Source organism: Tetrao urogallus (assembly GCF_951394365.1).
Source record: "Tetrao urogallus genome assembly, chromosome: 5".
Lineage (NCBI taxonomy): Eukaryota > Metazoa > Chordata > Aves > Galliformes > Phasianidae > Tetrao > Tetrao urogallus.
The window spans coordinates 13,449,386-13,472,635 of record NC_136818.1 but is presented as its reverse complement, the minus strand read 5'-3'; the positions used below and the strand labels follow the sequence as shown (position 1 = coordinate 13,472,635).

Sequence of the window (23,250 nt, the reverse complement as noted above, 5' to 3'; positions counted from 1 at the left end):
ACACACAGACGGGACTCCAGCAGGGCCGGGACTGATCTCTGACCAAGGGCCAACGCAGCGAGCCGAAGCCCAGCCACTTGCATGCAGCACATTCCACGTCGTACTGCCCAAACACAGCATGCCATGGAAACCTGGCTGTCACGAAAAACCCGGTTTGTCCCTAACGTTAATACCACAGACCATCCCATCACTTCTCCGCAGCGGCTGCCGCCCGAGGACATATCACAGCTCTCCCGGCACTCCCTGCACACACACACTTGCTGCCGCTCCCTGCCCTCGTGTCACCAGCCTAGGCGGGCTGCAATGCCGGTGGGCGACGGCCACGACCCGCTGCAGCTGGAACACAGCCCCAGCCCTGGCTCTGGGGCTCAGCTCTCCCCCGCAGGGTCTTCGGCCGCACAGCGCGGCCAGCACCCTCCCGCACGCCGCTACCCGGCCCCCGCCCCGCGGCTCCCGGAGGCTCCGCAGCGCCCCCCGAGGCGGTCCCGCTCCCGGGGCGGCTGCGCAGGCGCCTCCGGGCCGAGAGTTTGGGACGCGCCGGAAAGTTGGGTCTGGGTGTGCCGCCTGCCGTCGCCGCCACCATGTCGGGCTCCTCCAACGTGGCGGCCATGAAGAAGGTGGTGCAGCAGCTGCGCCTGGAGGCCAGCGTGACTCGCGTCAAGGTGAGGAGGGGCCCGGGGCGGCCGCGCCGCCATTACCGCTGGGGGGCCGCGCTCCACGGCGCCCCTCGGAGGTGGCCGGGCCGAGCCGCGGGGCAGGGCGAGCGGGGCAGGGCCGGGCCGGGCCCACGGCTCCCAGCGCCCCGACGACCCTACTTGGCTGCGGCGCGTAGTCCCGCGCCCCGGCTGTGGCACCGGAGGCCGACCCGCGCCCCGGAGCCGCACCGGCCGAGCCTGGCCCCGAGGGCGGCCGCGTCCCTTCCCTTCGCCCGCCCCTCCCGCTTCCCCCGGGCCGGCGGGGGCTGCGCTCCGTCCCGAGCGGGGTGGCCGCGCCCCGCTCTCCCCTTTCATTTCTGTGCGCTGGGAGCGTCCGCTCCCGTCGGACTGCTGCTGCCCGAGGCGGAGTAGCAACAGGTTGCTTGGCCGGCGTCTCGGCCCTGCGCTGGAAAATGGAGGCTCCGCTGCCAGACGTGCCGAGGACGTGTCACGGCGCTCCCGGGCTGCGGCTGGGCCTTGTCTCATTGGAGGCACTCCGAGAAAACAATCACTCTTTGTGCGTTTAACAAAGCAACAAGGCAGTGTCTCCTCGAGACATAGCTTTTCTTTCACGTTTCATACCTAGAGGCTTTTTATCATTAAGTTTTCAAATAATTTCTATAACTTACTGACTGATAAACCAGAAAACGATTGTATGACATCTGCTTAGGGTGCACTGCTAAATCACTTAACAGCGTTGTATTTCTTGCTGCAATTACATCCCCTGCACAGTCTGATCAGTGAGTGCTAACACTAGCTCCTCCTACGCCCAGGTTTCTCAGGCTGCTGTGGACCTGAAGCAGTTCTGCCTGCAGAACGCACAGCATGATCCCCTGCTGACAGGAGTATCATCGAGTACAAATCCATTCCGTCCCCAGAAAGTTTGTTCATTTTTGTAATTACGTGGACTGCTTAGGTATCTTTCAGTGGTAAGTTCTTAAAGACTCAGACTTTCTTCTGTCATTAAAAACAGCCCGCTTTAAGTGGGACTGTCTGTGTTTAAAGCATTCCAAAGAGATGTCTGACTTGTACAGCTGGTGTTGGTCTGGATCCCTGTTTTGGTCCTTTCCTCCCAGACTGGGAGGGTAACTCTGTACCAGACAGATTTTATTAGTGAGTAGTAGTTGGATGTTACAGGGCTCCAATCCGTTTCTGCTATTGTAGCCAAAGTAGTTGGGGGCCAGCTGTTACTGAGCTGCTATCTAGATTAACCTGGCTGTAATGTAGCTTTGCTGCAGTTTCCTTCTATGTTAAAAGCATCATTTCCTTTTTCTCACATAGGATTAGTTGCCTGAAGTGTTATGGAGTGAATGCCAATTGTAGCAGATAAAGCAGATTTTAGTTCTCAGGACTCTGTTTTTAAACTCTTAAGGAGTACTTCCCAAAGAGGTTAGGTTAGTGATGCTCTCAAAGGAGAGCCCTGTCTGCTACAGAAAATACCCTCTAAGTAAAAAGGAAATTACATAGGCCAAGAATTGTATCAACACCCAAATTCCCCTAGAATAGGCTACTACACAGATTGCAGTTTAAATAACTAGAAACTGTTAAGTACTCATTTGTACTTTCATTTTGAAACTTTCCTAGGTTCATTAACACTACTGCTGTCACTATGAAGACAATTGATGTGGCATTACCTAAAAATTCTGGTGATAAGACAGAGATCAGGTTTAGATTCACAGAAGTCTTACAAAGACTGAGTCACAGAGCTCTTCTAGAGTAGTTCTTCTGAAGTTTCTTTATTATGAATTTTATAAACTATTCATTTTTAAAAGATAACATTTCTGAACTGACTTGCCTTCCTAGTATTGTTCCTCAGCTTTAAGCAGTAATTCACACGGCAGAACAGGGTTAATATTTTTCTTAATTATTGCCCTTAAATGCCTTTTCTGAATTTGGAATAGAGCACTTCTTTTTGCTTATGGCTACAGGCAAAAGGCATTAGAATAGCAGTTTAAGCTACTTGCACGGAACAGATTTTTTTTCTCCCTTTCACCTCTTGCAAGTACTTCCTCAAAACAGTGAATTTCTTAGTTGTAATCTCCTGCTGTTTATGAGATGAACCAATAGAGTTCATGCTTGCACAGTCTGTACCAACTCTGTAGAATGAAGAGGAAGTGAGATTTGTTAAGTTACCCAGACTCCCCCTGCTTTTCAAAAGTGAAGTAGATTCTCAATACTTCCATAGTCATCAAGCAACCAGAAACAACTTACTCTGCCCTCCTACTTAATTTGGCTTCCAGAAGATGCAGCATGTTGGTTGTTTTGTTGTAACAGCTTTGATTATCTTCTTGTACCCCCTGGGGGATGGCTTCATGGTTTTGAAAAGCTTATTTTATAATTTAAGTTCTATTAAACAACTGTAGAAAAAAAGTATTTTTTTTAAGTAGTACGCATATTCTTAAACGTAGGATTGCTTGTTATCTTCTAACCACTTCATTTTGTTTGTTTTTCAGACCTTTTAGCATCTTTTCCTAGCTGCTGATGTCTGTCGGGGCAGAGTGCCTCAAGGAGTGGCCTGGTTTGAAGTCTGTACAAAAGCTTAGCTTTCATGTGCCAAATCTAACTGTAAAATTGCTACTGTTGTCAAACCTCTTACCATCTACCTCTCCAAAAGAACCGTATGCTATTTACAATAATTCTGTTCATGAGGGAATCAGTTTTATATACCAAGCAAAAAATAAAAGTGTTTTGACTTAGTTTTGTGTTGAAATTTATCTCAGAAGTCGGGATATGTTGAAACCTTGTCAGCTACTGCATCATTTTTCAGCAGCTGAAGATAATCGCTAGAGCTTATCTTCAGGTGTTCTGTGGTGCTACATATGTGCCTTGGGCTGATACTCTTAAAGGACTTCATCACTAGTATGCTTAGAAGCATAGCAGAACAGGGAAAAACAGGTTTTGTCTCTTCTTTTATGACTGAACTACACAACTACAGCTAACTTTCCTTAAAGAGCAATTTGAGTCATTAGTGTACCTTTAGCCCCTTTATGTTAATACTAAAAAGCACTATTTAGGTACACAATGGAAAGAAAGTAATCCAAAAGAAAACTAATGTGCAAATCTAAGCCAGAACAAAAAGTTAATTCCACAGGTAGTATCAATTCAATGATAGTTATCACCGCTGAAAAAAGCATTAAAAGATTCTAATGGAGAAAATCTTGTTCAGAGATCTCACCTGTTCTACTGAGCTTCATTTACTTCCTGGAAGCTGGCCTAATGATTTAACTGTTCTGAGTAAATATTTCTTGTAAGTATAAATCAGTCTGTATACAGCTTTCTCAACATTCTCTAGGCAGGATACTGGTGTTGGTTTGTTTTTTGGTTTTCTTGAAAACTAACACCGTTAGAGATTTACAATATTTATTTCTTACCTGATTAAAATGTAGAATGACTCTGTTTAGCTGCTTAACAGGGAAGAAAATAAGCTGTATATGTGAAAATATTTTATTGTGAAAATATTTTTAACAGTTTTCAGTAAACACTGTTATTTACAGGACATCAGCAGTCATAGCAAAGCTTCAGTAATAACTGAATTACAGCCTTCTCTAGCATTACAATAGATCTTCCTGCTAAACTCTTTGTCACGTTGGATTTAGCTACAACCATAGAAGAAATAAAAAGATGCAGTTATACTTAAATATTAAAAGTTTCTACAGAAACAGTTCATATTTTGTCTTTCTGCAGCCAGATACTGTTCAGTGTTATTACTAGTTGAATTTGAGATGATCCATAGTTCAAAGATACTGTCGTATTTCTGGTCATGAGCAGTTGGCAAGTAACTGTCCCTTACAAGTGAAATTTTCTTCTACTTGTGTCCATTTCTCGACGCTGAAATTTAAGAAAAGTTATTAACAGCAAATTCGTACACCAGTATACAATGACAACTCAGGCTTACACTAATGCAGTGAAATGCACTACAGAGCAACTGAGTTATTGTAGTCAGCTTTTCAAGACAAGGGAGAAATGTTGGAGATCAGTTGTTTAGAAGAGTATATACAGACAGCAGTCACAGCGTCAAACACACAACATTATACACATCATGGCCTACATCATAAACACTAGATTTTTTCTTCTGATATAGCTCAAATACCATGGAATTGCAGTTGATAGGCAAAGTAACTACCAATGTCATTAACTGTTAATGTAGAGTAATGTGCACTTCACCTGAAGGTGTGATGAAGTCAGTGTTAATACTGAATGGAAAGTAAGAATTAACGTTTGAGGAAATAGCTTAATTGTTTTTACATTACAGTTCCTACCCTGACCTTGCAAAAAATGTTCTTAGTCAAGCTTACTAGGCTTCCAATAATAGATCATACCAAGAGAGCATTTATCAGTTTTGCTTATATTGGTATATGTTCAAAACCTTACACAGTATAAGCAGTCATGATATACTGACACTCATCATCCTTGCTACATGGCAGAATGCTTTTACTTTACATCTTTGACAAGAAGTAGTTCTCAGTGTTTCACTTAGGCATTTCTGTTTTGAGAACTGCACTTGAAGTGCTTTTCTAGGTTGAGATGTGTGGTCTTATTTCACGTCAGATGTATTCTCTGTTCCCCAGCAGACTTAATATAACTCAGACATACCTTATGAATCCATTCGTATTCTCCAAATTTGGAATCAAAGGTTCCCTTCTGAAGAGACCTCAGTTTTAATGTAAAACGTGGCCCAAGTTCTTGAATTCCCACTTTCTTTTCACTCTTGAATATATACCTTGAGGAGAAAAGAGAAAAAAGATTAGTTGTTAAGCTATGTGAACAATATCTCTCATTCATGAGTTCTGGGGCAAGAAGTTACCTGTGGAATCTGAAAAAGATGTAGTCTCTCTGGTTGTGAAACGTAGCTACTTGTCTTCCAATGAACTGAGGATCGTGTGGGAAGAGAGAAGCAAACATACGACCAATAGAATGGCCCAGTCGTGTTGTGAAATTATTCAGGATTACTTCGGGTGCATGTTCTGTGGGTTGTTTCCCCTTTCTCTGGAGTGAAAAAATGCAAATATTAGATGGTATGCAAAATTATTTTAATGTACTATCAAAGATAAGATTGAGATAAAATAGGGTGTAGACAACCAGGGCCTGATAATATGCCTAATTGTTTTTTGAAAAAATTTATACAAAGTTTGTAAGTAAGTAAAGCAGAAGGTGCTAACATAAGGATCTTTGGATTAACGATACAAACTCAATGAAAAAGCACAAAGTTTTGTATTTCCTCTCTGCTGCACTAATTGTCATTCCTGGCAGCCCCCACTACAGTCAAGAATTAGGAGGCTGAAAATCTCTCCAGACATAGCAAGGAGGAATATCTGGAACAGCCTTTAGATGACATTTTAAAAACTACTTAATTCAAAAAAGAAAAAAAAAAAAAAAATTATACTGCAAGTTATCTTTGGCTAAGTAAGCAATACTTACTGTAGAACAGGTGACAAGGCTGTAAGATAAGAAAAACTAGGTTTTATTCAAGACTGGGAACTGCATTTATTGAAATCTTGTATAGCATTTACTTTACATACCCTGCTGCACATGTACTATACACGGGGTGTTATGTATCCTGTATTAATGTTAGATGATATGGCTATCAGAACACTTGGCAGGCAGTCAAATTCAGTGGGTAACTCTGAAACTTGAAATACACCGCTTATGGAAGTAGACTACTATGATCTTCAGCCTCCTGCCAGTTATGAAAAAGCATCTGTACATGATCAGATGAACCTTACAGAAACACAACCAGTTTGGGCAGCTGAATAAACTGAACATAGTTATTGATAAACCAAAGTATACTTTTTATTTTTTTTAAGGTTTTGTTGGAGTCTCACCTTTATTTCTTTACGCAGACGGACGCTGCTCATTCTAAAATGAGCAGTCGGACCATCAGGAAGGTGACTTAAAACAAGCCCATCTGTTCACAGAGTTAAAAAAAAAAAGTTTGTAAAATTTGAAATGTAATTTACGGAGAAGCACGTTCTGTTAAATGCAGTATGGTATCACAATATTACATCCATTAGCTATGCCTAATTTACAAGGTTTAGTTATGTTTCCAAAATACATTCAGAAACTAGTTAGCTAGTGTTCAAACAGATCCATTAAGGTTTGTTTCAATAGCTAACCTGTTATATTCTGTCATCTTTTCAGTACTTATCAAATCAGCAAAACTAAATGAAACTTTCTGGTCAGGAAGGGAAGCTAAGCTTACTGAAACAAACAAACAAACAAAAAACAACAACAACAAAATTTAATAATTTCAAGTGCCATTAACCATCAGATACTTCAGTTGGCACAGTGATTTTTAACTCTATAATTATCCTATAAACAGCACAGTGGAGAAAAAAAATCCAGAATAAAGGAGATCTTAAGACACACACTGAAGAAAAAAAGTTTCCCCATAGCCTAGAGCTAACACTGCATTCAGTTTAGTATATACACAAAGGATACTTGGTATTTTGCGATCTTCATTAATGACGATTAGATCTGTGAAGTCCCTTGCAATACACTGTGGAATAATTCTTTTCAAAGCCAATCCTCTGCGATAGTAGACATGCGAGTTGGGTATAACAGTGGACAACTGTTCACAGAATCTCACTGTTCTCTGTAAAGCAGATGAGTTAAATCACAACGCAGTAAATACAGCAACAAACCCAAATACGAGGTGGGACAGAGGACTGCTCACTGACTGCTCTCCTTGATGCAAACTGAGATACTGGAAATAAAAAGCCATCAACAGGCTAACAAATTGTTTCATTCAGTTGCTGGAAAACTAATTTATTGGCAGTAACTGCAACACACTAGGGACAGCTTTTTGGAACAGACTGTTTTCTTTTCATAGTAAAATGGGAAAATTACAAAATCATAACGTAAACTCGTTATTTTTTAAGGATGTTGTTTTACAAGGCGTTGTTAGTATTTCAGTAGAAATATTGCCTCATGTACTATACATACATCTGAACTTCCAGAGAACCTGTTAAGAGATACACAGTTTCTTATTTTTAAAATCACTTTCTAATGGTTTTCACAAAGCATCAGAAACCTTCCAAATTAGGTAATGCACACCATCACATACAGGAACGTATACTTGAGCTTTTTAATGAAGCAAACAGTGCTAAAGAAGCTAACAGACTGCATACACATAAAGTTTCCCAAGAGTCACTAAATTAAAAACAGCAGCAAAATAAACCCCAAGGAAATATTAAGTTTTGTAGTTTTTTCCTACATAAGATTGTATACAGTCATCATGGACTTATACATCATGTTAAACTTGGAGATTAGAAATGTTAGTTAGATTAAACCCATCTTGAATGGTGCTAGAATCCAAGAGACACTTTCTGACCAAAAAGAATCTAACAATTTAGCACAAAGTATCTCCTGCTCATCAAGTTTCCTTTGTCTCTACTGACAGCATACAAAGAAGTTGTGTTTTCTAAAGCCATTTCTATACTGAAAGTGTAATTAATTAATCACATGAAAACTTTGGTACTGTGCAACTGATTGCTCAGAACAATCTGAGCATGGCATACACACCCCACGAGGTCTGTCTGATGTTGTAATAAGAATCTTTGGAACTGTTTGTCTGTTGAAATATGGTGCAAATTCATCAGTCGCTATATCGAAAGCAACCTAGAAGAAAAGTAGGCTTGTCACATATTAAATAATTGAAGAACAGTTGTTCAATCTGATCTAATTTGATGAAATGAAGTTTAACAAGAAAAATCCCAGTTTGCAAGTTCTGTCCTATAACTATTTATTCTAAGACATGTGGTTTTTGCATTTTTAAGAGTCCAGAATAAAGAAAACCGACAGGCTTTGCCATCAATAGCTGTAACTTAAAGGACAATTATTTAAGGTAAATAATAAAAAAAGGACACCGTGTTTTGATGAATCCAGCACATGAAAAGTAAACCATTAACATCTTAACAGAAAAGTCAAGAATAATGAATTTTATCCATACATTTTAAGGCTCTTCTTTGGGGAAAAAAAACCAAACCAAACCAAAGACAATTAACAGCATCTGCAAAAATTAAACAGTTACCTCTTCATCATTGGGATCTACAGTTGTTTCATCATAAATTCTCTGATTTTCAATAGTCTTCGGAATGGCTTTTGGAGGTGCCTAAAATAAATGTAGATTTATTAATGTAACACACTCACATCATTGTAAAGCAACATTGTAAAGTACTGCAAAAGCTACCATGAGACCGTGCTACCAGAAGATCTGTGTGCAACAGGAACATGCTGTCTTTGCACCCACAACTGAACGACAGCCAGGATGTAACAACGCTCGCCCCTTTACTCGTGCTGCTGTTGTAGAATTATAACACAGGAACTCACAACTTCCTTCCAACCATCAATATGCTGTTGCAGTAGGTCAGGAAAAGAAGCCAATAAGGACAAGCAGACAACGGGTGTGCACATGGTTTGGGCAGGCTGCATGACAGCAGATCAGCGAGGCACCGCGGATGAGAGCACGCCCGCGGCGATGCCCGCAGCGACCCCGCGGTCGGGCGCTGACAGGGCCCTGCTCGCACCGCCACCCACGACCCACGCAGGGCTCCTCCGAGGCCGCGCCCCACAGGCGCTCACCTTGTCCCCGAGGGCTTCTCGCTCCTTCCTCCGCTTCTTCTTGAGCGCCAGCTTCTCCTGAAAGGAGAGGGAGAGCCGTCAGCCGTCAGCCCGGTGCCCCCCACTCACGGCGCCACACCGGCCTGCACCCACCTTCCTCTGCTGCTGTTTCCAGCGAAGGAACATGAAGTGCCGCCGCTGCTTGTTCTTGATTTCGGACACGCTGAAGGTCGGCGGGAAGAGGACTCGCTCCGGGGCCGCTGGCTCCACATCCTGCCCCGCCGGGCCCGAGCCCGGGCCTGTACCCGCACCGCCTCCCGCCATGCCGCGCTGCGCCTCGGCCCACTCTCGGCCCTCTCTCGGCCCCGGCCCTGTGCCGGGCGGCGCGCTCGGCGCATGCGCCGCCGGAAGGAAGGCGGGAACTTCCGGTGCGCATGCGCACTGAGCGTGACGTTCGGGGCGCTAGGCTCAGTGTGAACGGGTGGGGCTGGGGGCCGTCGTAGGGTGGGTTAAGTTCTCACCGCCTGCGATTGGCAGGGCTGGCAGCCACCTGATCGGGCTGCCCAGCACCCTGTCAGCGTGGCTCCGAGCACATCCAGAGATGGGGCACCCACAGCTTCTCTGGGCAGCTGTACCATTTCCTCACCACCCTCTGAGTAAAAGAATTTCTTCCTAATACCTAACTTAAATTTCCACTCTTTTAGTTATAGCCGTCCCGCTTGTCCGATCACTACTAGGCTGGGTAAAAGGTCGGTCTCAATCCTGCTAATGAGCTCCCTTTAAGTACTGGAAGATTGCAACGATTGCTTTCCCCAAAGCCTTCTTCAGACTGAACAAGCCCGGCTTCCTCAGCCTTTCTCTGTAGGAGAGGTGCTCAGCAAGAAAGCAACCTTGCAGTAAGATGGGAGATGAGATAAATTATTGCCACAGTGTAACTCATAATTAGGCTTAACAAAATGAAAATGGAAAGCTTTCAACAAACATGACACAGTGATGGGTTTACATAAATGGTAACGCACATGTTACAGGCATTTGCTTGCAGAGCTGGAATAAGTGAGTTCGTTGGGAGCTTCTACTTGAAACAGGATTTTTTCACAGAGCCATAGGATGGTTTGAGTTGGAAGGGATGTTAAAGATCTTACAGTCCAACCCTCTGTCAGGCACAGAGACACCTCCTGCTAAGAGCCCTGGCCAGCCTGACTTCAAACACAGTGGCAGGCTGTCATCTGCAGCTTTGCTGGGCAGCCTGTTCCTGGGCTTTTGATAGTAACTTGACTGCAAATTACTTTTGTTCAATTAAAAGCTGTTAAAATTTATGTTAAAATGAAACAGGAGACTCCCTGCAAGCAGTCAGAGATGAAATACACATAAAGTTGGAAATGCAGATCTCTGTAACGTAAACGCGGTTTAAGTACTGCTCCTCAGTGGCACTGATTAGTTCCATTTATTACTAGAATTGTCTCAAAACATGGGTATGTCTACTACTTTTATATACAAATAATATCTTGCATTTTCAATTTATTTTCATAGAGAAGTGAAAAAGAAATGTATTAAGACAATTGCATGAAGTTAATGGAAAAAGACCTGGAAAAAACTGAACTGGACAACACATCAAATCTGCTTCTCTTGTGTGAACTAATTATACTGTGTAACTCAGCTTGCTTCATTGAGGTTATTTCTAATTAACACAGGAGTAGATGAAAGATCAAAGGTCTCATTACACACAGACCCAATTTTTATGGCCTCACTGCCATTTTTGTCCAAAAACAAAACAAAACAAAACAAAAAAAAAAAAATCAGCTATCCGTAGTGCCTTAAGGATAAGTAGTTTCCATGGTAATTAAGGTTTGGAGGATTTAGTTGGGAATATACTAAGGATTGTCTGTAATTTTATCTCATCAGCTGATTCAAATATTAGAGACTGCAAGTGTGGCTCTAAAAAAATCATTAATAGAGATTTTTAATCACTGCTGTTAGTAGAGTTTTGCAGGGAATTCTGAGCTATTTGTAGTTTCAGATTCAACTGGAATCATTACCTGTATGTCATGACTCTATGAAGCTCAGTGGCTGTTTACATGTGGACAAAAACACACTCTCTTTCCGAGCACAGGGAAGACAACTTCTTAGTATTATTCATAGGCTTCCAAGGACTCACAGGAACAAAATAATGATACGCAATAATACAGGAACTTCCTATGGCAAGGGAGGGGCAGTAGAAAGACACCGGAAACATACTGTGGTCCTGGTAAAGTAAGATCACAGGGTACAATTAGAATTTCAAGAGAAAGCCAAAGTAATGAACACATGCATGCTGTTAATTTCTTCATAGAAGTTTGACCAGAATATTCTTTTTTTTTTATTATTATTATTATTATTTTGAGCAAACCTTTACGTAAATTACCACTGATTGAGTTGCAGTAGTGGAAGCATCATTTTTATTTGTATCTTGCTATTTTTTCCCTCTCTCTCTCTCTTTTTTTTTTTTTTTTTTTCTTTTAATTTATTCCTAATTTCATTAGCTGAACATAGACAGGATGTATTACCTTTCTTCAAGATTCACTTTACTGAAAAAAATGCCCTAGAAAATGCAGTGTTCTAAACAAAACAGTTGTCTCTGTGTGAAGAAAGATATAACCTACAGGCTTTCTTCCTGCTACATGACAGTAGCTTTCTTTCATTGGTATTTCCAAACTTAAAGAATTCACATATGACACAAGAGACAGTACTTTCCAGCCTCTGCAGACAGAGATTCACATCTTTCTTTTCAATGGAACAATCTAGCCACAAACCACTAGGTTTTTCAAAACTGAGAACTTTCTTAATTCTTCTTATTTGATCTATTGCTGCTGTGCTGAGATATGAAAGATTAGGAGTGATATCATCACTTTTTGAGAGAAAGCTTGTGTTGTGTTTAGTTCTAGAGAGCTTAGACTTGTGATATTTGTTACATAGCACCATAGTGTCAAGGATCTCTGCTGCAGAAAATCTCTTGAAATAAATAAATCACATGAAATAAATTTTTAGCTACATAGCTACTTCCAGACTGCTCCCAGACTTGGGCATACCCAGAACCAAAGGGAAACATTACATAGGGGAGCAAAGTAAAATTACAATGTACATATGCAGGAACTGCGTGGGTAGTTTTCTGGATCATCTGTTTAGGACTCACAGGCTTACAGGCTTGCATTCCTTACTGGATCTTGTTTCCAGAGTTTAATCACTATTTTCAATCACCTAGGGCAATCTCTCTAATGGATAAATGGGGATCACGCTCAGTGAGGCTAGGTATTATCTAACATTTCAGGCTGAACACTAGATCTTTTTAAGTGCTCCGAATGCCTGTACTAACTCCATAACTCAATATGGAAATCAATTATTATTTTAATGTGCTTTTCCAAGACATTTTTTTCTTTGTGGCATTTGATACTTGCATATTGGGAAGAAGGTATTAGCTCTATCATACAGGTGGGAAAATGAAACAGGTCTGCCAAAGGAAAATGTATCTACGTATGTATGCATTTAGAAAGCCCAGAGTGAAGCACCCAAAGCTGGATATTTTGAGAATACTTAGTATCGTACATTAAAGCCACAGCTATTATAAGGTTCAAGGAACACTTCACTACGTTCAGAATCATTCCAGCTATCAGATCTTAGAAGACTCAAGCCTGCATGAGGAATGCAGACTAAGTGCCAGTCCCAAAAATTAAAGTTTTTGTTATAGTATAGATGCTTAAGAAGACCAAATAAAATCTTCTTGGTCAATTTTCATTCTGTAATGCCCTAGCTTTTTAGAATTTTGTTGGTCTTCTTTCTTTTTATGGTTTTTATGTTAAAAAATCTTTCAAATAAGAAAGAAAACAACGGTAAAAAAGCAAAGACTCCTCTAAACAGCAGCTTTATCTGCCAGCCTATTGACACACACACCCCTCCTCAAAATAGGTATAATAATAACTTGCTGAGTGTGCACTGGTTCAGATATTGATGAGGAGATGAACTATTTGGGCCTTTTTATGGGTCTGTGATGAGCACCCTTAAAAACAGACAGTTCTGTTTGTGCTGCTGATCACCACACATCGAACCCAACAGCCCATCCAACTGCACACCCACCTTATGATCCACTCCATATTTCACAAATCAGTCTCCCACAATGCTCTTCTAGCCTGCTCAAAGTAATGCTCAAGGTAATGCTCAAGGTAAACAGCATGCACAGCTCTTCTCTGCTGAGCCAATCTTCCCATCAAAGGTTTGTCCTTGGTAAAGTCACACTGCACTTGCTGTTCCCAGTCACCTTTGTGTCCTTCAAATGCTTGGAAATGGCTTCTAGGAGCGTCTGCTCCACAATCATCTTGGAGACTGAGGTGAGGCTGGCAGACCTGTGGCTCCCTGGATCTTCCCTCTTGCTCATCTTAAAGTTGCAGCAATTCAGCTTTGTGTAACTCTCTTGCTATATCATGTGAAGAGAAGTGATTTGTTACGCATTCCAATGGTGAAACGTCTAACATCTCAGAATGTGCAAAAAAGTGTGCGTGAGAAGAATTCAAATGTTTGGAAGTCTGAAACAGCAAAAGTTATCTAAAGAAAAATGAAGTAAGAGAGAACATTTAAAAGGAAGGCATTTTATGTGGCGTGCTTGCAAAAAAAAAAAAAAACAAACTTGTAAATATATTATTTAAATACTATGAAAATTCCCTTGACTACTGCATTTAACTGTCCAACTTTAAAGCTCATTACAGTTCTAAAAAAGATTTAGAAGCTGCTTATGTATGGATTTCAACACAACCTTAAACATGTAAATGTATCAGACATCAAAACAATTGCTTCCCACAAGACCTATCAAGATGCTATAGCCAGCCATTATTTTAATCTCAGTAGATCAGCCTGATGAATACTGGGTGTTTGATTTCCCACAAATCTGTCATCATTTCTGGTTAGCTAGTAGATTAAAACTACAGATAATGCACTAATTGTACATAAGCCAAAAAAAAAAAAAAAAAAAAAAAGAAGAAAGAAAGAGAAAAAAAAAGAAAGAGAAAAAAAAAGAAAGAGAAAAAAAAAGAAAGAGAAAAAGAAAGAAAGAGAAAAAGAAAGAAAGAGAAAAAGAAAGAAAGAGAAAAAGAAAGAGAGGAGAAAGAGAGGAGAAAGAGAGGAGAAAGAGAAAAAAGGGGGAAAAAAGGCAATTAATGACAATATTTCATTGACTTTGTGGGCATGTAGAAAATCTTCTGTTTCTTGGGGAGGTTTGGTCCTTGAGGCAGAAGAATTTTTCTACTGGTGGCAATTATACTTAGCTTGGGGTACCCTAATAAAATATTCCTCCACATACTGAAGAAGGAAGAGTTTATTAGAGTGTGACTCCTTACATGACAGAGAGATTGTGATTTCCTGATCTTTTATATTAGGCATGCTTGTGCTGTATGGTAATATTTTCTCTGTAATAAACAGAGCTGAATATAGCAAATAGCTTTTCTTGTTTCTCTGCTTGTGTAGATTACATCTAAGAGTTTTCTCCTTTTCCAAAATTGATGCAAATTGATTTATAGATGTTATTTTAGAAATAATGGGACTATTTTGTAATGGAGTAGAATACCTCAAGTGTTTTTCCCCTTGTAGATCTCTCTTAACTCCATGGAATCAACAAATATTATCAACAATTAAGCATAGTATATTGTATAATCATGCTTCTATTTTGCTATATTTCAGTATGTGGCTATTTTGCTGTTCGGCTCTTAGTAGATACTTTACATTTTCAACTGCAAAAAGGACTCAGGAACATTTTCTACTTGGAAGCATTAATAAGAAGCATTTATTAGTTTCAAAATTTATAAGCTAATATTTACATAGCAGATAGAAGTTGTCAAGTGATACATAATAAGGATAGATTCTGCAGTGTTAACAGAATTTTAAGGAAGATAAGCTAATGTGAACAATGTGCAAACTAATACAGTTAATTACAAGCTGATATTTCTAGGAAAGAAATATGTAGATCAGTTATCTGGTGGAGGACTGCGATATGAAGAGTAGCAATACAGACAGGCATTTAAGAGCACACAGAAATGCAGTCCTTGGGTGTACAAATGTGGGGAGCACCATGTATGTACTAAGTAAGGATTCTACTGGTGGAACAGTACGTCTTGGTCTGCTATCTGTGCAAAGGCTGTCAAACAGGAAGTGGCTAAACAGACGTATCCAGAAACTGCCCTTACTGAAGAGACTTTAAAACCCTTCTCTCTAGCCCATCACTGAATCACACAAGAGCTAAAGAATGTGAAATCACCTCAGTAAGGAGAATAGTTGTCACCATAGCAATCTTCAGTTTAGCAGACAAACCTTTTAAAAGATGCAGTTTTTGAAAGCTGAGATAAGAGACATTTCTGGTTTAAAAAAGGCTTGTGAAGTATTGCTTGTCATGTGAAATCTTTAAAGGTGAATTTTTTTCCAAAGGAGGTATTGTAGGTCCCGCAGAAATTACGCAGCAGTCACTTGGTCAGTTCTATCACCCACAGTGGGCAAAAGGTCAGGCTGGAGAATCAGTGCTTCCTTCGGGGCTGCGATGCCATGAAAAGCCTATGACACTGTGAAACATCACAATGGAGCAAAAAAAGAAACAAACAAACGAACAAAAATACTTTAAAAAACTACTATAATTTTAGAATATCTATCATAGTATTCAAACAGTACTTGATAGAGGCTGCAGTGAATAGGTTTTTAATGAAATCAGGCTAAAAGACATTTCTAGCTAGACTACAATGTCATTTCTTCTTTTCCCCTTTTATTGCTCAATTTTGGTGACTATTCACTAGAAAGGTAGAGTCACTTTTATTTAAGGCTGCCCAGCCCTTCTCCTATGATAAGATTCTGCTTCCTTTCTTTATCAGTTTATGAAATCTCTTAAGATTGATATTTCCATGTTGGGTTTTCACCTCAGGATAACTTTCTGGGAAGCATATGTCTATACTTGGCAGGAATTGTAACAAAAAGCAAAATGACTGAGTTTAGTTACAACAAGGCAAGGACAATTAGTTCTAAAATATTAAAAAGACTGGTGGAATATATATCAGGAGATATCCCTCTGTTTTAAACTCTCAATGACAGAACATTTTTTCTTATGTGTTGGTAAAAAATGAACATGGTTTTGGGCATTTATAAGTGCTAATCACAAAATAACAAAGGTAATGAACATTGTTAACTAGCAACATGTAATAATCTCAGTGTCAGATAAACTCTTTTTTTCCAGGATGCATATGTAGCTCTTATTAATGTAACTCAAGCTGCACATAATTACTGGTAACAGAAAATCACTGGCGTTAACCTCCTACTTACAGAACCACACCTTGCCCTCCAGGAAATCCAGCGAGCTTCCCAGGAATGCCCCTAGCCCTGGCCTAGATTTCAGCCTGTTTTATAACATTTTACAGCAGAAGCTTGTCAGATCTAATCCTGACTAATGCGTAAGATTTGATTGAACAAAGAAACAAAAGTCATTCTGAAATCTGGTTTTAAGTTACACTTCTTATTACAGTTGTTCCTTCGCTTGGACGTGGTTCAGCAAGTTTGTTGCTCTATCCAGCATGCACAGACTGATGCTGAGGTGTGTGGCTATTCATGTCAGAGATGGAGGGCAGAATTAAAAAAAACACCATTTCAGTCAAAGCTGCTGTACAAGATGACAAGGATGCATTAGCTAAGATAATATTTTCCTTTTTCTATAATTCCAATGGCTTTACTTTTATCTTCTAGGGTTGTGTGCAATTATTAATGAAGAGAAAATACAACATGGTTCGCTTTGATAGGAGAAGGCTTAATGGTTGATTCCTATTCATTCATTTCACCAGCAGAATAACATTAGTTTTAAATGCACCTGAAATGTAATTACAACATTCTGTCTGATACCAGAATTGTATCCATCAGCTGGTAAAGCATCTAGGCATGGTCTCTGCAATTCAGTTTCAAATGTACTGCTTGTGCCAATATGGGAGTCAGAAGTCCCATTCTGTCCTCAGTTTCCTTTTTCACATATATTTCATAATAATAACCTCCAAGCAGTCCCCTTCTGCCTTATTTTTCTAGAAAAAAAGTGTGAAAGCTTTTCTTTTTTCTTCTTCTCTTCTCTTTTCTCTCTTTTCTTTTGCGCCTTACAGAGATAAATTAGACTAAATCTAGAAAGAAGAACAAGGCTACAGCAAATCTCACATGGAGTGCTCTCCTGGGAAGCAGTCAGAGAAAAGGAGCTGGAGATTGTAATGGTCCATAACAGCTACTTCTCTGGTACAGTGACTAAAACAGAGAATCTAACTCTTGATTGCCTAAGGAAGAAAATATTGAGAAACAGTAGGGAGGTTTATATATCCTCTGCATCTGCCGCTGATGAAAAACATACTTGGGATCTGTGTTCTCAAGTCAAAAAGAACAATGAAAAATCTGTAAGATTTTATAGAATAAACATGAAACATGATTAAAGGATTAGCATACGCTCCTGAAGTACGGTTCAAAGATTTCTGTTCATTGAGTTTATCAAAGAGAAAGTTAACGAGGGCTCTTACATGCCTCTGAAAATACATAGCTTCAATCTAGCAGACAAAGATCCAAGAACAACAATCTTAACTTACAGTTTACCATAACTGACCACTGAGAGAGTTACCCAGCATTATTGTAGCTTTTATGTTAATTTTTATATCGAGATCTGATGTTTTCTCTTTTAAATAATGCAATCCAGTCCAAAAAGGAGCTAATTCAGGACAATCAGCTTTCTATTATACAAGAAGTCAGACTAGAAGATCATAGAAATCACTTCAGACTTTTTAATTTAATCTAATTAAATAGTTTAAATCTAGTTTAATTTGTTCTTTCGGTTGTTAATAAATAATATTTTTAATTTTCATGTCTGACTGCAGCCTCACCTAATCCCAATTATTTCTTACTGTATGTGGGTGGTGGGATGTTGTCATCCTACCAGCACCTCCACTTTCAACCCTAAGACTTGTATCATTATCTTGTTACACAACCTGCAGGGCTGATATTGTTGATATGATGCCAACCACAATCACTGAAAAAATGGAGGATCCAACACAGCTGTTTGAAGACCAAGCTCTCTTCCACTTTTTAAAAGTGGAATAACTAGAATATAGTGCTCAGGTGAATGTAATCTCATCACAGATCTCTGTTGAGGGTTTTTAGCACATTATTCTGCTTGATTATTTTACAACAAAATATATAACTTATCAGACTGCATGTATAAAAATCCAGGCTGGCACCGATATTTGCAATTTTTTTCTTACCTGTTCATTCAGCTGTGTTTTTGCTTGGTGGTCCTGGGAACAGACTGTCATCCTGACAAGAATTCACTGCACTGAATGGAGAGGAGATTTTCCTTTACAACACCTCTTGAGGAAGCAGTCCATCTTGTCTGGGGAGCAATTATTTGCTGTCCTTCGGGCTCAGGATCTTTCATTCCGTATGCCTGATGGCAGAGATGAAACAAGATAATCCTGTTGTTTCAGGCAAGATGTCAATCCTGTGTCCTCACCCCTAGGCTGTTTCCTTAGGTATGATCCTGTTTTAGGAAGGGGCAGGCACTCCACCGCTCTGTGCTGTGCTCATCATGTTTGTGTGCATGAGTTGTTCCCATCTGTCCTGTTTCAAAAGGCAAGCTGCAGCAGACAACTCTCTTTACCTTTTTTGTTATCCCACATTTTGCTGCCTCGTAATCCACTGCCAGCTTCCTGAACCACCTGGCCTTTAAATACTTCTTACACTTTCAAGAATTGTTAACAGTTGTGACCTAAAATATCAGTGCTACCAAACGTCCCAGTGTGTTCTCAAACCAAGCTTCCACCTACTGGGATTTTGAAAAGACACTCTGTTATACTACTATCAGGAAACTGCCTGGCTGAAACCAAATGATGTACTTAGAGTAAAAAAAACATTTCATTGGTTTTTAAGAAAAGCTTTGCTGCTTGGTAAAACTTTTGCATAAAGCCAGGGTAATCCTAGACCAAATGTGAGAACCATAATGCTTCACGGATGCTAAACATGTCAACCTCCAGGATGGAGTTAGTTCCTGGGAAGGAGCTGGCTAATGAGGAATAAGTAGAACAGAAGACTATACATTTAATAAAAAGAATTAAAAACCAGCAAAACGCTCCTATCCATTATCCGAGAATGCTGAAGATCTTGTACACTAAATGAAGGACTATCCAGTGGGTGATTAAAGACATTCCTGTATTTCTTCACTTTTAAGTGGATTTCTTTACAGTATTAGAGCTCTTCAGTTGTACCTTTCTTTTTATATGAGGCATGTTCATAAGTCCATACAAATGACCTTCTAAAGTGCTCTTGGGTATTAAGCCACTGGGGACATGATGCTGTGTGTGTTTGAAGTAAAACAAATCCAAAAGTCTGTTCTGATACATGTGCTTTTCTTCCAGTCCAAGTGTGTGTGTGTTTGGTTTTTTTTTTTATAAGTCTGCAGACGAAAAAACATGGAATTGAAGTTCAGATGGAATAATGGATGTGTAAAGATGGACAATCTTGGATGTTTTAAGATGGAAAAATGGATGTCTAAAACATGTAACAGAAGTAAATGACTGAACTGGATAGAAAGCCAATCATTTGGCAGAGTCTGGGGCATCTGCAGAGACAACTTTCTCCTGAGAAAATCTGAAATAGATAATTCAAAACACTAAGTTACAAAACTGTATCAATAATGAAAGAAGTATCACTTATTCTTTCTTTAAAAAGGAAAACATAAGTTCCAATTCTGAGTATACGCAAAAGGCTTCTAAGTGTGAAATATATTACAGGCTTAAACCTTTATTTTTGCCTTGAACACATCAGATCCAGTTTTCAAAGCTGTTCAGCACTTGGCAAACACATCATTTTCAACCGTAATTATGAAAGATCACTTTTAAAAAAGCTGACTTTCACTTTTGAAGACCAATCTGTAGAAGGTACTGAAAACCAGGACTCACTCTTTTACCAGTTTCTTCTGAGGGAGTGATGCTGGCAACATAAGAACTTTGCTAAAGAGCTCCTGAGAACTGGTCTCACAAACTTAGAAAATCTGTGTGAAGACAGCAGGAGTTATCATTCAAACTTAATGCCAGTCTAATTATTGCTTCAAACAAATAGCATCAACAGGATTCATTTTTTAAAAAATATCTTTGGTACACAGTAGTAGTAGCCACACCTGTATCCTCTTAGAATAAACATATTTCTTTTCTGCTCAATACCTTGCACAAGTACACAGAATTTGTGCAGTGCTTTTGTAAATTTGTCAAGAGTTTAACTCTCCCAGTTTTTCACTTCGCTGAATTTATTGTCATGCTTCATCCGATGCTACACTGAAATTACAGTGGACCTGCTCCAAATGCTGTTAGCCCTAATACGTGAAATTTCCTCATATAGAGAGAAAACTGCACTTACATTATGCCTGATCAGGGCCACAAAGCTGCTCAGTTCCACTTTGCCTCTACCACATTGGCTTAACTAATCTAATCAAGTTGTTTGTGCTCAGCAGTGTTATTTTGGTGAGTGCCCCTCAATCCCACAAAGTACCGTACTCATAAGGTAGAAGTCTGGGACCATGAAATAAAGATTACTTTCTTATCAGCAATAGTGTGTTTCACCTTTATTGCACTATCTGTCTAGCTGACAGTTATTTTACTTGGACCATCAAACTAATCCCACAAAACGTAGTAGCACTACTCATGAATTTAAAAGCAGTTAAACCACATGCTTCATTTCTCATTTCTTACACTGATTTTATACAAGGTGATAGTTAAAAGTAAGGGCACTGGAAACCAATAGAGTTCAGTATTAAAGAAATACTGCATTTTCTTGGGGGAGAAAAAAAAAAGAATTGAAACTGTAAGTTGTCTTACAGTTCCTGAAGAATCTTTGGCAAAGCTCTCAAAAAATCAAATAAAAATTGATATTTTGACATACAATATAGGAATAAAATTCTGACTTGCAAAGAAGTCACAGCTTTTGAAATTTCTTTCAGTTTTCCAATAGAGGCATGGGCTTCCTTAAGAAATGTAATATCTAGAAAATATACATGAACATGCACTGTTTAGTCATATCTGTGACTCTCTTAAAGGTTGCTCATAGACATCTTTATCCCTAGGGACTGAATATCAATGCCATGTAGAACACAGCACATGGTAAATATATTTCTTTTAAAGAGGTTATTGAGCAAATACTTGTGATTTTTTTCTTTATGAGAACTGCAATGGACTGGCAGCACAGATCCAATAAGAAACATAACTTTGTAAGTTGTTACGAAGAAGCCTTCTTCCTTAGGGGGCATACTCCCATAGAACATTTTTCTGAATTTTTTTCTGCACAATTTGGTTATTTGGAAGGGTCTATCCTATCAGACATATTTTGGTGACCGATAATCAAGGATAATGGAGGATTTTTTCTTAAAGAGCTCAAACAGAACTACAGAGGCCATGTGTTCATGGGGCAAATGAACTCACTCTTCAAGAGTACAACAAGGTCCTGGTGTGCACACTATCACACAGAGAGTTGACGTAGTGCAATCCTGGGAGTGGAAGAAGGAGTAGATCAAAGGGATGAGAGGGAGATGAATGCTTCTGCTAGCAGAAGAGTGGCAACTCTGTTATTTTAATGTCTACTTTGCTGTGTAGTGCCAGTACCAAAAGAAAAGGTGCTTGAGATCATGAGGTTCCTTCATCTGGACTTTCCTGCTTTGGCTTTTTGCGCCATTCAGCAGGCAGCATGTACCCAGGAAGAGTTCTTGGCCCTTGAAGAAGATATTGAATCTCCCTGGGGAAGATTCCTGCTGTCCACGCTGCTCCTCTTCCCAAATGTAGGGCATTGAAGGTAAACCCATAATCAGCAAGAGGGCCAGTGTTCACCAGAGGGATGCATCTCTGCCTGGTTCCTGCCTGGCCCGGCCTCAGGGAGGGCTCTACCACAGACACTGCCTGTGCCTGCGGCCGTGATGACGTCCATCCCAGCAGCCGGCACCACACATAGGACTGTGGTCAAGCCTGGCTGTGAAACTCCTGCTGGGCACGTTTCCACTGTGTCGGGGCCATCTTCTGGTTTGTGTCATAGACCACGGAAGGTTCAGATTTTATCCTCCCGTTTGTATGGATGATTCCCATGTCTTTGAAAATATGTTCCCACTGAAGATGAAGGCAAATTCCCACCGCCATTAGTGGACTTAGGATGTGTCCTCATCTCTCTTCTTGCTCATTTCCTTTGTTGCAGTAGAACTATTCCTTTATTAAAGCTTTTGCCTAGAGGGAAAAAAAAAAGCCACATTACTAAATAAATTATGAAATATTTGCATTTATGAAGCCAACCCCTTACGCCTAGCTCCTCCTCTGACATTACGAGGACACTTTTTAAAGAGCTTCAGCTTCTGCACTACCATTATTCCTCTGTGGAATCCAAGACTGGGAGGCTACCAAGCAGTGGGCCACAATGAGCCAAGTGACAGTAAGTAATGCCTGCTGGCTTTGACTCAGTGCAGGGCCAAGTACTGGTGGCTTGGTTAGTGCTAGAGAATGAAGTTGCATCAGGATGTAGGAAGAGATAGAACCAAAGAATGTACAAAACTGGGAAAATTCCTAAACAGCTTTATTTTTTCTGTGAGAATAAAAGGCCAAAATTTATTACAAATTCTGTAATAACAATGCCAAGAGCAAAGTGTTAAAGGCATCAGTTTGCTTATCACAGTTTATGCTCTTTTGTATTTGTATTTACCTTTTTTGCCTGCAGTTATCTGAATTCCATGAGAATGAATTAAGTTATAGTGTCACACTCCATAATGAAATGGTCTGCAGTTAATCTTGTAAATGTTCTGCACCTCCATCTTCACTGCGTTTTTATTGGTTTTTAAATCTTAATTGTAGCTTCCTTTTTTAAAAAAGAAAGAAAAAAGTAGCATGTTATTCAAATACATTGTTCAAACTACTTAGGTTGGCTTGTAAATTGCTCCCTCCTACTTTTATATATGTAATGC

At 40.0% G+C, this 23,250-nt stretch overlaps 2 protein-coding genes across 2 annotated transcripts; one reads left to right on the top strand and one right to left on the bottom strand.

Moving 5' to 3' along the window:
* Positions 1–581: 581 nt before the first annotated feature.
* GNG5 (G protein subunit gamma 5) lies at positions 582–3,177 on the top strand (the record flags this gene model as incomplete). Its single annotated transcript, XM_079535672.1, has 3 exons — positions 582–662; positions 1,469–1,624; positions 3,149–3,177. 2 exons carry the CDS (start codon positions 582–584, stop codon positions 1,592–1,594), a joined length of 207 nt encoding a protein of 68 aa, XP_079391798.1. The 3' UTR covers positions 1,595–1,624; positions 3,149–3,177.
* Positions 3,178–4,456: 1,279 nt separating this feature from the next.
* RPF1 (ribosome production factor 1 homolog) lies at positions 4,457–9,578 on the bottom strand (the record flags this gene model as incomplete). The annotated part of the gene is made up of 9 exons (XM_079535496.1): positions 4,457–4,523; positions 5,289–5,415; positions 5,500–5,681; positions 6,518–6,600; positions 7,134–7,287; positions 8,217–8,312; positions 8,725–8,805; positions 9,276–9,332; positions 9,408–9,578. The coding sequence occupies 9 exons, from the start codon at positions 9,576–9,578 to the stop codon at positions 4,482–4,484; spliced, it is 993 nt and encodes a 330-aa protein (XP_079391622.1). The 3' UTR covers positions 4,457–4,481.
* Positions 9,579–23,250: the final 13,672 nt, after the last annotated feature.